Source organism: Diuraphis noxia, unplaced genomic scaffold (genome assembly GCF_037042655.1).
Source record: "Diuraphis noxia isolate RWA-SAM2 unplaced genomic scaffold, SU_Dnox_SAM2 contig0005, whole genome shotgun sequence".
Taxonomy (NCBI): Eukaryota; Metazoa; Arthropoda; class Insecta; order Hemiptera; family Aphididae; genus Diuraphis; species Diuraphis noxia.
The window spans coordinates 31,706,490-31,723,694 of NW_028301715.1; the positions used below are offsets into that span (position 1 = coordinate 31,706,490).

The 17,205-nt window shown below is 27.8% G+C and overlaps 1 protein-coding gene across 2 annotated transcripts; it reads left to right on the top strand.

The window, feature by feature from the left end:
* Positions 1–2,927: 2,927 nt before the first annotated feature.
* LOC107166731 (zinc finger MYND domain-containing protein 11-like) lies at positions 2,928–10,549 on the top strand. 2 transcript variants are annotated; one of them, XM_089228994.1, is made up of 13 exons: positions 2,928–3,118; positions 3,822–3,930; positions 3,987–4,138; positions 4,201–4,325; positions 4,387–4,548; positions 4,614–4,706; positions 4,778–4,944; positions 5,010–5,125; positions 5,266–5,462; positions 5,523–5,639; positions 5,783–6,511; positions 7,003–7,131; positions 7,732–10,549. In XM_089228994.1, exons 2-13 carry the CDS (start codon positions 3,920–3,922, stop codon positions 7,852–7,854), a joined length of 2,121 nt encoding a protein of 706 aa, XP_089085120.1. In that variant the 5' UTR covers positions 2,928–3,118; positions 3,822–3,919; the 3' UTR covers positions 7,855–10,549. The 2 variants fall into 2 exon arrangements, with proteins under 2 accessions (XP_089085120.1, XP_089085119.1); XM_089228993.1 differs by having other exon boundaries at positions 3,822–4,138.
* Positions 10,550–17,205: the final 6,656 nt, after the last annotated feature.

A 17,205-nucleotide genomic window follows, 5' to 3' on the forward strand; every position in this document is an offset into this window, starting at 1 on the left:
TTGATGATTACTGATAATTTTGCCGAAAGAACCAAATCAATTATTTTTAAAAAATACTGTTCATTTTCAATTGCAATATTTCATAAGTACCAACTACTGGTGACTAGATCCAATTTTCTATCAGAAACCATGTTCAAAGTTGAAGATCGAAGCAATTATTTAGTATAGGTAGGTTTATCTTGTATAATGTATATTATGTAGTGTGTGTAGACATGAGACACAGAAACAAAATACCAATCGTATAATGATCACAATCTATAAATTATAATCCTGTATAATATCTGTGTACAAAAATAATTTAATGAAAATTAAGAAACGTGTCAAATGTAGTGATGATCCCTCACTAACGCCTATATTTTGAGTTCGACGACGTTAGATGACGATCAGGTTTTTCAAAGGAGACGTTAACAGGGTTTGTTGATTACACAACGTTAAAAGTTATTGTTAAATGTTTATTAAAGTATAATAAAATTATACAAATTTTGAGGACAGGACGTAAACTATCTGCCCGAGAAGTAAGTAATCTGTGCACTTAAAATAAATGGGAAGAACTTAGTCTGGCGGCTATGTGGAGTGCGCAGACTCTACGACCAGATAAGTTCTACATGTGTGTGAGATTGAACTAATTCTAATTCTGCTATGGACGAAGTCCTGTATTTATGCAGAATTTACGCGGCTAAAGTGTTACACTTAAGAGACCAGGAGGTGGATTAAAAAGTACCGACCTTGTTGCTATTGTTAAATGTAGTTGAAAGTCGTTCCTATTCGTAGTTTTCTTATAAATTCTAGGAATTGTAAGGAGTTTTTTTTACAAGGCTTGCAATGTACTCAATGTAGTATTGATTATTTATTGCTAATTGTTTTTTGGTTATTCGTTACTACTGCAAAGGTACGATTTATATATCTAATATTATTTGGGTATATAATATTTAAAATAGTAAATTGACTCTGTCTGCTTACTACAATAATTATAATCATCATTTGTCAATAATAGGTATATTGATACATTAATACGATATTTAATTTGAATTCACAGCATAATATTTTTATATCATCAAATAGGTACCTATTTTTAGGTAGGTACTAAAGATATTATTCTTAAATCATTTTATGGTAATTTTTTAATTTATTTATTAAGATTAAAATGTTTTAGAATATTATAAGCTATTAGCCTATTACAAGTCAGTCTATAAATTACAAGATTCTATAACTAATTATAATTAGTTTAAGATATTAGGATTGGTGTTTATAATTTTAAAGTTTGTATTTGTGGTGGTAAATTATGGTTGATCTTCGCTTTCACTTTGGTCTGGTATAAGAATAAGATCTTGTGGTAGACGTGGTTTATTTAAACGCCGATTTTTCGTTTTAATTCCTATAGATTGTAAAGCCGTGCGCCATCGGATGTTTTGAGTTTTGCGTGAATGTTTTGGAATTATATTTTTATTTAGCCTTGGAGAAGGGTTATAATGAGTATAATATAAGTAGGTATAGTTTAGTTAAATTGTATGTGTAGAACAAATTTCACTGTTCCGTTATATACTAATTACAATTTAAAATTACAACATCATCTATTATTATATCGTTTATCATCTTACTTGATTTGGTTTCTATACTATTTTTCATATTATTAGGTTTTAAATATAATAAATTGTTTATTCTAAGATTTCTTGTAAGGAATATCCTGAAATACAATAATCATTCGTGGATTAACCTAATCTATTTAAGATTCTATGTCATCTATGGGTTTTTAAAAAAATAATTTACGAGGCGTGTCCAGAAAGTAAGTTCCGTTGGGCAATAAAAACACGTAAATGTGTAAATTTTATTATAAATTTTATTTGAATATAAAATACATGTATTACTCTATTTTTCAACATATTTACCACCATTATTTAAGCACTTATCATATCGAGGTACTAGTTTTTGTATCCCTTCATCATAGAAAGATGACGCCTGTGATTGTAACCATGCGCTAATAGCCTTTTTCACCTCATCATCTTCGTTGAAGTTCTGGCCACCCATAAATGATTTCATGTGTAAAAAAATGTTCTAAATGAGTAAATGAAATAATCTGATATGACCGTAATTAAGATAACATCGTAAACGCGATAAAAATAGAAAACGGAACTTACTTTCTGGATATACCTCGTATACCCTTAGATCATATATATGATATATATATTAGATCGTATATGATCTAAGTTTATACCTGTATGATGTATGTATCTTATAATTTTCCAAGATAAATCAGTAATGAAAATCAGTATTATTTAATTATTTTTTAAAGTGAACATAAAGTATAAAAATGTAATCCAAGATCCAAGAAAAGTTATTTTTATTCGAGCAAATACAAATATTACAAATATAAAAAATGAAGATAAACGTAGAATGCATCAGAAATAGCTATATTATTATTATAACTACACAATATATGTTTTGATGTACAGAATACAGATCTGCTTCTGTGTTAACTTTCGTATAATTGAGGTTGAAGGTACTAACTTCGTTTGCATAAATTGTGTTTTTAATATTTATTATTTTTGTTGTTTAAAAATAACCCATGATAAATCTGCAACTACTTACCGCGGATACCATGACCCAGACAAGACGTTTGTAGACTCTGGTAGCATTCATTTTATTGTTCTGTGCTGGTAGTCTGGTCCAGTAGTTTTTATGAAAATTCGTTCCGCTAAAAGTAGATTGGTAGATTGGTAGCACTGATGCGCTAGTGCGTCGACAATAAATCGGTTGGACGGGCGGACAGATTGTTCGATGGAAGAGAAGAGCGGAATCCCACCCAAAAACGGCAAAAACCGAACTCACAGTGCCCCCTTCCACATCCCTTTCATTTTCGTTATGTGTTTGTAAACAACAATATTAATCACTGTTTTCGTTTTTGCGCTATATTATAAATTATTCTTCACGTCCGTACGTTTTTTGATTTGAACGTGTCCGGCGATGTCGCTCGTAATTGAGGTTTTCCCGCCCGTGACGTTCGGCTGCCAACTTCGCCACTACTGCAATGCGTTTGCCGTCGTTCCCGTGTGAGAGGACGATCACCACTGGACAACTGTAAACAGGCGCACGGTCCAGTCGAATCGACAAAATCGAAAACGTAATATTTGCACATTTGGTTGTTGAGTTGCTCTTTATTAAAAACCCACTTAATCATTTTGTAAAAGAACAAATATTAATTGTCTGCGAGTGTCATTAATCATTATGTCGATTATATGACTAAAATATGCGAACATACCTTATCTACGAGCCTTCACCATGCGATGTATCCGTCTTCAATCGCATCATAAATTGAAAATTACATCTGAGTTGACTGTTACCTTATGTTCCAAAGGTTTATTTACTGAAGTACAATTATTTCATCTATTAGTACCAAACCAACAAAATACCTGTAATGTATAAAAACGCCTATTGATCAACTTCATATTATTTTATTGAAGCCGCAATGCTCACAATTTTGTCAAGCATATTTGATTCACTCTCAATACCATGCATTCTTATTTAAACTTATTTATATAAGTGGCTTTTAGTACTAATAGGTAGTTCTTAATTTTAAAATTTACATAAATGAGTCTTCTAAAAAAATCATATTTTGGTGTTCATTGATAATTTTTCTAATTTTTTTAGAGAATGTAAGAATATCTGCATTTTTTATTAAAATATGATCATGTTTAAACTTTTAAAACCTAGAGATAGATAAAATCCAACACAAATAATTAATAGCTTACATATACTTGAAAAATGTAGTTTATTGAAGAATAAAATTGCTTTTTAAATATAAATTAATTTTGTTTTAATTTCAGATTGATTTTTATTGGATATGTATTTGGGAGCAATCATTGTGTTATTAGAGCAATAATTACAAATTTGACTAGTGGTGCTTCACTTGCATCATTTTAAAATGAACAAAAAGTATACACATTTTTTTCTTAGTCAATAACTGGTGTACTAATTGACATGGGTGATAGATTATTTATGGCAATGAGCCGCCGCCGTATTTCATGCCCATTGGCTGTTCAACAGCTGTGGGATGCGGTGAAAGTGATACGTTTTCAAAGGCAGGTACCCGATATTGATCGCATCACTAAATATATGACGAAAGTCCACAATATGTCACCAGGTATAATATAAAAGTATTATTATAATTACGTTTTTCAAACTTAAATATTTTGTTTTTGACAGAGGAAGTAGGAAGGCAATTAAATTATTGTGTACGAGATGGTCTTTTGATATTAACCAAAAGAGTTGGTAATAAAGGTTCAAAAGCTGGAGTTGAAACAGAAGGATATAAACTTCCAGAAGAAAAAGTTTGCAACTTATTTTACTTAATTCATTAACATATTTATTAATTTGTGATGTTTTTTATAGGCTGATAAAGATAGTCATGATTGGTACTGTTTTCAATGTCACAGTGCTGGAGATGTGATAAGTTGTACATCTTGTTATCGAGTTTACCATCTTTCTTGTATTGAAAAAAAAGATTTGCCTGAAAATGATGTTAAACATAAGTTCATTTGTAATATATGCAAAGTAAATATTACTATTAGTGCTATAGTTATTATTTTTAATTATATTAAATATCTATATTCTTTTAGAATTGTGCTTCTACAAAAGAATCTTGTAAAAAGATTAAAAAAAGTCAGCTTAACAGGCTTCTTTATCATACTACTGGTAGATTAAAAGAAAAGGTAATTATCCTCAATTTTAAAATGATTATTAGGCATTTGATATAAGTAATAAATATATTTTTATTAATTAGATACCTTTACCATGGTCAGAACGTAAAATTGCTACTACTGCTCCATCGACATATGTTTCAGACAGACTTCAGTTTCAGAGTCAACTAAAAGGTAGTGATTTGCATTTTAACATGAAATGTGCGTTAAAAGATAAAGATCCTTGGAGGATAGATCTTCTTATTTTCAAGTAAATTGATTAGAGTTTCTCTGGTTTAAATATATATATTTTTAATGATTTTCTTTGAATTTTAGAATTATAGACCTTCAAATGATTGAAGATAAAGCTGATGATGATGAGTATAAAAATGTCGAAGAGTTTCGTGCAGATATATTGACCTTTGTTCACAATATTATTATTTTTCAAGGCGGTAAATTTTAGCAACTTTAACTCTATTCTTTCCTAAACTTTTAAACATAAAAATATTTTATATTGTAAATATCAATTAATGAAGATTGTACCAATACTATAGTTTTTTTTGATTTAATCAAGTGTTTATTTATGTTATAGTTCATAGCAGTTTAGCTGATTATGGCCGTTTAATGTTGAGAGATTGTAATCGAGATTTGGATGAGATAATGAGATGCCGTTATTGTTACAAGTATTCCATACAAAAAAACTCAAAATTTTGGTTTTGTAAGCCATGTAAGCCTCCACATGAACTAGTGTATGCAAAACAAGAAGATTTTCCATATTGGCCAGCCAAAGTATTTAAAGTTCAATTAAGACATTTTTTATTATAATTTTATTTAAAAATATTTTTTTAGGTTTTGAAAATTGAAGGTGATATGTATGAAGTAAGATTTTTTGGTGGTGAACATCAACTAGGAGTTATTGACAAATCTCAAATACGACCAATATCGGTGAACATTCATACTCTGCAGGTTAACATCAAAAAAAATTACTAATTTGTTATAATTTAAAAATGTGTTTTCTATATTGCTTACAATGAAAAACATCTATTTATATTTTTAAAGTAATGTAAGGTTATATATTTCAACCATATTAAATCAACACTGATTTTTAGTCTCAAGGTCGAACTTCTCAATGGAACAAAGCATGTGAGGAATTGCGTCGCCATCAACTTCAACTGGACAAAGTTATATTTGGTCTTGCTGCACAATCATCATCATCTTCCTCTAGTTCATCTTCAGAAGATGAAGTAGAACCACCTAAAGTGGCGGTTTCACCTATTCAAAAACGTTATGAAAAGAGAAAGGTTAAAGAACAGAAAATGTCAGTAAAAATTGAGACAAAAGTAGAGACAGATACTGAGGAATCAGAATCAAAGGATGAAGTAACGCCTATAAAAAGAAAACGAGGTAGACCATTGTCTCTAGAAAAAAAAATAAGTCCTCCAAAAAAAGTTGTAAAGAAACCTTTATCTATTAAAAAAACCAGCCCTGAAAATATTGTAGAAAAAAGACCTAGAGGCAGACCTAGAAAAGTTATTGAACCTATAAATGAAGATAGTACTCCAGTTAAACATTTGAAAACAAAAGTTAAAAGTACAAAAGAAAATACTAATACACCCGAAGGAATTAAATCATCAAAAAGTGTGTCACCATTGAAAACAAAATCCCCAGTTAAAGAAAATGAAGTGGATGAAAATATAACATCTACAACTGAAAGATTAAAAGACCCTGATGTTGTTGAAGATGAAACAGTTAGTTCTTCATGTCAAGATTTAGTAAGATCAGTTAAAGTGCAAACAAAACCAATTAGCAAAAAACCTCCCAAAAGCTACATAAACAAGGTTAATTTTGTAATTAAGAGGATGCTACACTCGCATGGGTCGTCTCCGTCTTACACGCGACTACATAGCAAATTTTCATTCGCTAGATTTAATATTGTGCTGTTAGTTTTGATATTAGAGTGAAATGACCCATTGTCAAATTTTTTGGTAGGAACATTATCTGTGTTCTCATGTTGGTTTTTTACGATATTTTAATTTTTAAACGAGTTATGTGAATTTTCAAATATTTTCACTTAACATGCTCATAACTCATTTAAAAATTAAAATATTGTAAAAACCCAACATTAGAACACAGATACTGTTCCTACCTAAAAGTTTGATAATGGGTCAATTCACTCTAATATCAAAACTAACAGCACACTAATGAATCTAGCAAACGAAAATTTGCTATGTAGTACGCGTGTAAGACGGAGACAACACATACGGGTGTAGCGTCCTCTTAAATATATTTTATATTATGTTATATTCTAGAATGAAATATTTAATTTTAGATACGAGCTGAAATGGAAAGTGAAAAACGTAAAGCTATTGAACAACTCATTGAACAACATAAAGAGGAGATTGCTTTATTGCAAGAAAACCACAATATTGCACTGTCTGAAGTGAAGAGAAAGCAATGGGTAATTTTATTTTTATTTTAATGATGAGAGAGATATCTTTTTTAAATCACATACAACACATTTTAAGATTATGCATAAATTTAGTATAGCTAGAAAAAAACAAAATTAAATTTTCTATTATCTGGTTTTTTAAAAAGTGGTTGAGTATATTAATATATTAGTCATTACTCATTACTAAGGCTGGGATTTTAACGACTCATTACAAAGGGTTGACAGTCCTAATATATTTAACATTTTAAAATCTATTGCATTTTGGTATCTAAACATTAATACTATTGTTGTAATTTATTCAATAAAGTTCTAATTTTATTCTATATTTTTTGTACTTTTTTTAAATGATAAAAATATAGATTAACTGCAACAAGATTTTATAAAAGTAAAATTTCTTTTTAGTTGTAAGTAAATAATAAAAAATTAAATATGACAATCACATAAAAAGTTAATGTTGAGAACCAACATTCAAATAATTTTTTTGGATATATCACTGCTTTAACCAAGTAATAAGATTTATTTATTTTCAATATCCTGTTTAACCAAATTTGTGGTAATACTTCCAATATTAGGTTTACTAATTTATTTTTATAAAACTTATATTTCTAGTGTGTGAATTGTGAAAGTGAAGCTATTTACCATTGTTGTTGGAATACAGCATATTGTAGTCCTAAATGTCAACTAATTCACTGGAGTAGTGAACATAAAAGGCATTGTCGTCGAAAAAGATGATCTTAAGCTATTTATGGGAGTATTTTTACTAAAGAAATAATATTTTTTTTTAGTTAAAAATCTGCCATGTATGTGCACTCATACAATTTATTTATATTTAAATATTTTTAAATGTATTACTATTTTATACTAACTAACTCAATATTTCACTTAATTTGAGTAAAATTATTTTATGTGTAGTATCTCATATTAAATATTGACAAGAACAATATTATTTAACAGTAATTTAATTATTTAGGAACATACAAGTATTATTAATTTTACAATTTTTATGTTAATTCAAGTATTTTTGCTGATTGACTTTGTACCATTATTATGTATTTGAATCATCTTCAATGTTAATAATCAAGTTACTAATATTAGAACAACTCTTTAGTTTAGAGTGTTGTTCTTATATTAGTTAATTATTTAAAATATAATGAAAATGTATTAAAAAATTCTAGCAATTACTTCTTAAAATATTGGGTTTAGGTTTGGTTAATTTTTTTGTTTGAACCCTAAATCTAAAATTGTAAGTTTTAATTTTATCTATTTATTTTTCAAGCTAATCTGCATTAAATTAATATTTAGTAGTTGCTTATTGGACTTAACTTATTTGCCTATTGGACTCTCATTAGGTTGGCCCATATACTAACTATTCCATGTGCTAATTAATAGTGGACAACTGCAAAAGGTCAAATTTCTACTTAGAGGTGCATAGAGTATTCTAAAACAGAAACAGTTACCATAGTGGTTAATAGGTCAATTAAATTGAATAAATAACTATGATAATTTAAATCTTCAAATATTTTTATTCATTTGCCTATGATTGTTAAATACTTATTGTACGATTTATCACATTTTTGTGAATATAATGATATACATAATAATGAATATTTAAAAGTACATTTCTCTATATAACTTATAAATCTTTATACCAAAGTCCCAAAGTATTTAAGAGGATGTTAGTGCACCATTTGTTTTCTCTCTGGTCCACACTTGACTTAGACCAAATGCTTTTATGTAGATTCAATTTTCTGATGTTTTTTAGTAATCTTATAGTTCATATAACTATCAGAAGGAAATCAAAGCACCCACATAATGCAATTTTTAATACATTTTTTTATAAATGTTTTAACATTAATTCTAGATTTAAAGACAGATATCTACAACATCCTACAGTAAACCCCTACTATAAAAAAAAAAAAAAAAACTATTAAGACATATATCATAGATAAAATAGGTGATAAACTTCATTGTTTATATTTATTACATACATTATACATATATTTTTATTTTAGTCATGCACATTATTAATTCAAATTTTCTGGCCCCAAAGTGAGTCTAATAAGCAGCACTTATGTTTCAATTTTAATATATTTTAATTTATTCATCGAATTGTTTAATATTTTGGATATAGTGAAGCAATATTTAATTAGTTATAATTGTCATCTTTATTATATTTGTTTGAAAAAACATATTAGAACTTAAAGTGAAGCGAGAAATGTATTAGTTTTTTTATTTTGTTTTGTTGTCTCTTGTAATTTTTTTTTATATTTATGAGTAATTAATATTCTAATTTGTTAAACATAGATTTTTATACATCTTATTACTTTGTTTTGTTATTATAATTCATAGTTAGAAATTAGGTTTAAACTATTCTAAAACGGTGCTTTAAAGTTAGTTATTTAATAACTGTACAATTAAAAAGGTAATTCCCTTTTAAGCAAGTATATTTACTAGTTTTAGTTATCACTAAATGCTATACTCAACATATTTAGATTATTTAAAGAGCTTTGAAAACTAGGCAAATAACTTAAACTTATAAGAGCTTATATGCAATACATAGAACATACAAATTAATATACATACATTATAGCAATCCACTAAGCTTGCTAAATAATATTTTTTATGGATTTAGTTGTTAATTACAGCTTTCTCCTTTGTTCATAATATTATTTTAGTTTGTATTAATGTATAACTATACTATTATATATTTATATTAGTTGTATTTCTGAGAATATGTAAAGCTTATCTAAGCAATATTTTAATATATTGAACTGTATTTGTTTCAACCCATTGCCACTAAATAAATGGAAAGAAATAATTATTATACACTTAGTTAGAATAATCATACAATAGTATAACATAATATATATATATATTTTTTTACAATTTAATAATTATACCAATATAGATATTTGATCTCAATTACATTATTTAGTATTTTTTATTTTTATGTATTTATAAATTAATCCATCCTTTATTGTGTTAATAAATCCTTTTGACTTGTATAGTGTATAATGGTATAAATCATTTAATTATGTATTATGATATTTCAGTACACCAGTTATATATGGGTGGAACAGTATTATCATAATGTTTTTGTTATTTAAACCATAAATTAATGATGGTGATTGTATTAATTGTATTTTAGATCCCAATTTAATATTGTAAATCAGTTTCATTAGATCTTATAATATTAAAAGCATTTTGGATTTAATTGATCGGTGAATGTTGTAAGTTTAAGACCAATGTAATCAAATAAGTTAATTTCAAAAACTTGAAAATAATCATTCTAAATATTAAGCATGTATATTTAATATGAAGGTTTTAGCTGCTTACGTAAATATTAAATAGTACCTACATATACTCATATATATTTTGTATGTATAAAGTTTTATTGTTTATTATAATATTTATAACATTGAATGAATCTCTGTTTTTAATGTTTTTATTTATTTATTTACATTTATGAATAAAATAGTAAAATAGTAAGCAATAAGTTTTGGGTTGGTCAATGGTGTGATTTTTTTTTGAATTGAAAAACTGTGCAAGGCTACCAAGTGTTACCAAAAGTTAAAAACAATATTTTTATTTCAGAATACCATTAATTTTTTTCTTAAACTTAGACCAAAGACACAAATGTTTTTCTTGAATTTTAGACCCAGAGACACTGAAGAAATTGAATTCCTGGTCTCCTAAACAGTTGCCATTTCAGATTTGGCATTATGGTCTATCGTGAATACATAGAAACCAGATGGACGATAATATATCTATTAAACTAAACGTGGTGTGAATTAGTGAACTATACGAGTAGTTACAATATTATTAGTATCTTAGTATGAATCTGAGTGAGTGTACAACCTTGTAAGAAATAAATATCTTTTTCTATTTTTTGTTAATCAGAATTATTTTAAATTTAGATTTTAGACAACCTACTTGCTATTTTTGAAACTCCGTGTACCGTGGTCGCGGTCGATAATCGTAAAATGGATTTCAACCGAATTTGTGGTCGTGGTATTTATCTGGTTTGGAAGCCAAAAGCTTTTGTTTCAACATTACTCCAACGCGTTGGCGGGTGTAAATGCCAATTATTTCATTATTCGTTAATAAATTCGTGCAATAGTTAAAATGGCTACGACGATGGATAGAAACATACTTAGTAATTCAGTAATCCATTATTATACGTGGTATTTCATGATACTCCGTCGCTCATATAGTATATAATTAAACGATAGGAATAACCCGTAATGTGATCGCGCAGCTCCGAACACAAATATTTTCTTGACTTTTATGTTGCGCAGCAGACGTAACTTTCCACAGTGGTGTTATTTCGACGCTGTGAAAAAACATACTGGAAGTCGTAATTGATGTGATCATGTCTCAGCGGCGAATCTGGAATATTTAAGGTTGGTGTCACTATGCATTAGTATTATATTATTATTTATAAATATAAATCAAAATATGTTAAATGTATTATGTACCTAGTACTTAGTAGTAAGGTAAAAAAACAATTATAAAAGCCAGTCACCAGTGTATACTCCGAATTTATGCTCCAACTGATGTCTGCATCAAAACTTCTGACGTAACTCATAGGCACCATTTCAACTTCTGATTTTAGGAGCGGGGGGTTGAATATATATTAAAAGGCAAGCAGACATTTATAATATACCTAGCATTTTAAAATTGTATGTCCTAGATTTTTTTTTCGGACTTAATGCAAATTCTAATGGTCCGTTAAATGCGCCCACTTATAAATGTAAATATTCATTCTTCCGTCGTAAAGAATAAATTATAACATACGTACCTACCTATTGACTATTAACTATGTGGCTATGTATATAGTATATACTGATCATTAAATATTAATTATTATGTATTATATAAATATTATAATTGCCATCAGGCATCTGCGTATAGATATATCTATGTATATCTATGTATAGATACCATCTAGGTATCCCCTTGACTTCATCGTGTTTCATAATCTGTACATTGTACGGCCACCACGAAGCGCACTACCAATTATTATTTTATGAGACATAAACGAGTCGACATACTTTAGCTTTAGAACTTAGAACACATTTATATTTATATTATACCTACAATTAATTATTACCTATAAATAATACGAGTTATTGGTGATTTGTTGTCTCACTGTCAAATCTACCTATTAAAAAATTATAATTTTTTCGATTCATTAAAAGTATTATGAAAACTTTATTTTTTGAATTAATTTGATGTGTTTCAATATAAAATTATGCCATACTTGCACTTAAACCATGCAATACATAAGTTCAGTATCCATCAGTTAAATATAATGTCACAAGTTCGGGACCTGCACGCAAAAATTAAAAGATGCTGCATAATGGTAGGTTATAAACAATAAAACATGTAGGTATACAGGGTGTCCCACAGAGATCTGACATTCTGACAAATGAGATAACTTTTGTTCTAATCAATATTTAAAAAAAATTTCTTTTAAATATAATTCATAGACACTTGCGCTACACTTTTAGAATACATTTTTTATTTATTATTTTTTAATACTGAAAATAAAAAACTTAAAAATTGATTAAAAAATGTTTTCGAAATATTCAATATAGCCAATTTGTAAATCTGATTTTTAGAAAAATGTATGTGGTAAAAACACTTATTTAAGTCAAATGGCAAATGGCTGATTTTTTACAATTTTTTTAAATATCAATATTTTCGTTAAGTAAATTACGATCTAGTTTATGTTAGAAACCTTGTAATTTCAAATAATAATAAAGTTTTTAAAAAATATTTTATAAAAACATTTTTAAATAAGTGCATGTTAAAATCTAATTATTTTTTTATTGTATTTATTTTAATAATATGTGATGTATAAACTATAAATTACTACAGTAGACGCCGCTTATAAGACTCACGGATATAAGGTTCAGTCGCTTATTAGACTCAAAATCGTCTGGAACGGTCCGGACGTGTCCAAATACATTAAAAAAAAATCGGTTATAAGACTCAACACTTCGGTTATAAGACTCAAATTTCGTAAAATAAATAGTAGAAAACAAACTTTTTTGGTTATAATTTAGAAATAAATTGGTATTGAAAAATTAAATAATATTCGTGTTGATTATTTCTAGTTTCTAGTTAAAATAATTTTTATATGTAATATGTATTTACGTTTAATTATTTAAATTTAATTTTTTTCAAAAATAATTTTTATATGTAATATAAATTTACGTTTAATTATTTAAATTTAATTTTTTTCAAAAATAATTTTTATATGTAATATGTATTAACGTTTAATTATTTTAATGTATGTATTAATAAAATCAAAGCAAAATATGTAATAAAATAAAATTTATAAATACGTAATTAATTTTTTTTTTCCACTTCGCCTATAAGGTTCATTCGGTTATAAGACTCACTTTGTGCTGGTCCCAAAGTGAGTCTTATAAGCGGCGTCTACTGTATAATTTACCTAACGAAAATATTGATATTTAAAAAAATTGTAAAAAATCAGCCTTTTGACTTAAATAAGTGTTTTTACCATATAAATTTTTCTGAAAATCAAATTTACAAATTGGATATATTGGCTATTCGAAAAAAAACATTTATCAATTTTTAAGTTTTTTATTTTCAGTATTAAGAAATAAAAAAATGTATTCTTAAAATGTAGCGCAAATGTCTATGGATTATATTTAAAAGAAATTTTTAAAAAATATTGATTAGAACAAAAGTTATTTCATTTGTCAGAATGTCAGATCTCTTTGGGACACCCTGTATATAGGTAAGTATTATTTATATACAATTATGATTTATCATAATTTGTCACAGTAGGTTGACATTAATAAAGAAATAATTTGTCGATTTTATTTTTTAGTGTCTACTGCCTACTTAAAAATAATACCTGGCTATTTATTGCTCATACTAGAATAATAATACAAAATGTTAGTTTTAATAAGAGTTAAAACCCGTTAATTAACATCATAGTTTTTCGTAACTGGAATACTACACAGTAGTACACACAAATACATAGTTGTCAGCACTCTATAGTACTATACAAGACTATAACATGTGTTTATAGGTGATGAAAACTAACTGAAAGTTTTTTAATATTATTTTACTTTATTTGAAAAATTACAATCTATATTCTATACAGTATGTATAATAAGCAATGATTATAATTTAAAGACAGTTAATAGGTATTATTGTGAGTCACTCATTTGTGGAACCTTTTAATATATTAAGTTATTAATTCTTAAGTTTTCAAGACGTGGTACCAGTTCATTTTGAGGCATCTAGTTGGGTTATCGGGAAGCGTTTTTGAAACTAACTCATTGATTAGGAATATTTTGAAATTTGGCGTGAAAACGTTTGTTGTAGACAGCTGTTGCTGTTTCGTTAATGGAAACTCAAAGTTATAAAAAGGAATGATAGTAACCGATAAAATAATCAATTATGTGTCGATAAGTTATTACAAAATTTGTCTAGACGAAACAGGAAAACAACGTATTTCTCAATATCGGTCTTAGCAATTAACAGAGAAAAAATATTCTTAAAGAATTCGTCATTCATTCATAATAATAAAATAATTAACTTACTTATTTTATCAATTGTCAAAATAATATTGTTTTTATGGGTACTAGAGATGTTTGTTAAAGCATGGTTGAAATATACAAAATGTTTTAAGGTAAATATTATTGAAGTTTAATCTCGGAACAATTTGTCATTGCGAAACATTTTGTTGGAACACCTTGATATATTCAAAACCGGTACAGCCAAACCGATAAGTATGGCAACCCTAATTATTATAATGTAGTGTAAATATAAGTTGTGTAACTGATAAGTGATAACTATCATCATTATTTACCTGTAACCACACGTCAACAAGCAGAGCTGACTATTTTTCAGCTAATGGTAACACACATAATAATGTATATAGAAGGCATACTTTTAGAGGTATAGACCTAATATTAACTTGATAAAATCTAGGATTTTGTGGTTTAAGATATTTAACTTAATCGCAAGTATGGTTAATTATTTTAGAATCAATATTAATTTAAACGCATATTATGTATACATGATGATTTAATTAACGTATGATCAGTGGTGGATCCAGGATTTAATTTTTTTTTGTGGGCAGGCATTGTCCAAAGTGTAGTGATAATTTTTGTATTAGATAAAACGTAAAATAAGTCGTTGTGTGTAAGCGGGTCTTTACTTAGGCCAATGGAGGGGGAGGCTCCTCGGCTCCCCCTTAAATCCGCCACTGCATTTAAATATATATATATATATATATATATATATACAATATACATATACATTTTTCAATTTTTATTTTTTATATCAAAACATCATTAATTTTTAAAAATTGTATACACGTATTGGCTATAATTATAATATAAATATGCATATAGGCTATAGTCACCATGGATTGCTTATGTATCTAGAATAAAATAATATTTAAATATATTTCTACAAATAAAATATTTAAATAAAAAGCTAAGTACATCATTTATATTATATATTACTTAGCTCTTTATAAATTTTATAAGACGGTTTTGTTTTTGTTTATACATAGGTACAATATTAAATTAATTTTATCTTGTGAGACGTTGTCGAGAACTATCCACTTCTCCTGTTTATCCTATCTTCAATCATCTCCATCTAATTCAAATTAAAAATTTTATTTAAAATGAAAACATAAAGGTATGTGTAATATTGTATAAATTATGCGATTATATAATTATTAATTATTCTACTGCATTTACTTTATTTTCTAATAATATTAAACATAATTTGAGCTAAAAGAAAAATAGTTTTTCAGTATCTAGGTAATTTGTTGATTACTTTAGTGTTTTTTTTTTTTTTTAAATATTAGACCCTTGGAAACATAGGCCATTTAACTTGCACAAAAATTAAAACTAATACATGATCAATGGTTATTAATTTATTATTAATCTGTTGTTCTAATAGGTGCAGTGGTAACGAACCTTATGTATTAAGGCCAGGCCATGGCCTGACATATTTTGAAAATTTAGAATAGGGCCGCTTCATATTGACTACTTTCCTCTCCACGGTACGCCATTTTTGACAATATTTAGATATTGAGCCTCTTGAAATATTTTTCGCCCTACTAGATTTTTAGAACTTCGGCGCCACTGCTAAGGTGTATTGTATTTATCCATTTAGTCGTGCTATAATACTGCATTCCCTCATTGTAACCCTTTTCATATTTTATTATAATTAGTAGATGACCATAAGATCTATTGCAGCAGCACTCATCTTATTATTTATTAATTGTTAAGTGTTTTAAATTATTGGTTGTGTACAGATGTACATGACAGCTGATATTCGACAGAATGACTTAGATTTAACAACTAGGTATTATTTCATAGATAAAATATATAATATATGCATACAATAAATGGGAAGTTGTGGTTACAGGTATACATGAGTACTGGTGAGACGTAAGCACAACGTAAGGCACTTATTCTTATATGTCCTATAAAGACTAGACCGCGATGATTATTATAACACTAACGTAGATAGGTCTTAATGTCGTGTAGTCATCGTTAGAATTCACGTTGATGTATGTGAGTACCTAGGCAGGTATGTACCAAATGATGTGTATACGGACTTGATATCCAACTGCGCTGTGGCAAATCTCCCCCTTCCCCATCGATTTTGGACCCATCTGGACAATACGCGAGAATTTTCTCCAAGTACAACTGCGCTCACCCGTCGCGCGTATTTCGGGAAACATAAAAAAATTACTCAAATAAAACAAAGATACAATCATATAGTAAGAAAAATAAACGAAAAACACTCATCATCATCACCTCGATTGACCCGTTTCCATCATCGAGAGGGTACGGGGTGCCAATATATATATAAATATATATCAAGACGGTGATTTTTTTTACAAACAAAAGGATTTTATACCCACTCGTCACTGGCTTGTGGGTGGGGGAAACGCTTAGAAAAATCTCACGTACGTAGCCACATGTGTGTGCATGCGCGTGCGGGCGTCGCCGGTAGTAACCGTCACTACATCGCTCGTGTAGAGTCACATGCTGAGCCGCCGGCAGTTAGCCC

Excerpts from the sequence above, each read along its gene's own strand:
- LOC107166731 (XM_089228993.1), top strand. The coding sequence starts at position 3,976 with ATGGGTGATAGATTATTTATGGCAATGAGCCGCCGCCGTATTTCATGC. Across the intron at positions 4,139-4,200 it reads AGTCCACAATATGTCACCAG|AGGAAGTAGGAAGGCAATTA; the intron begins GTATAATATAAA and ends TGTTTTTGACAG. Across the intron at positions 4,326-4,386 it reads ATAAACTTCCAGAAGAAAAA|GCTGATAAAGATAGTCATGA; the intron begins GTTTGCAACTTA and ends TGTTTTTTATAG.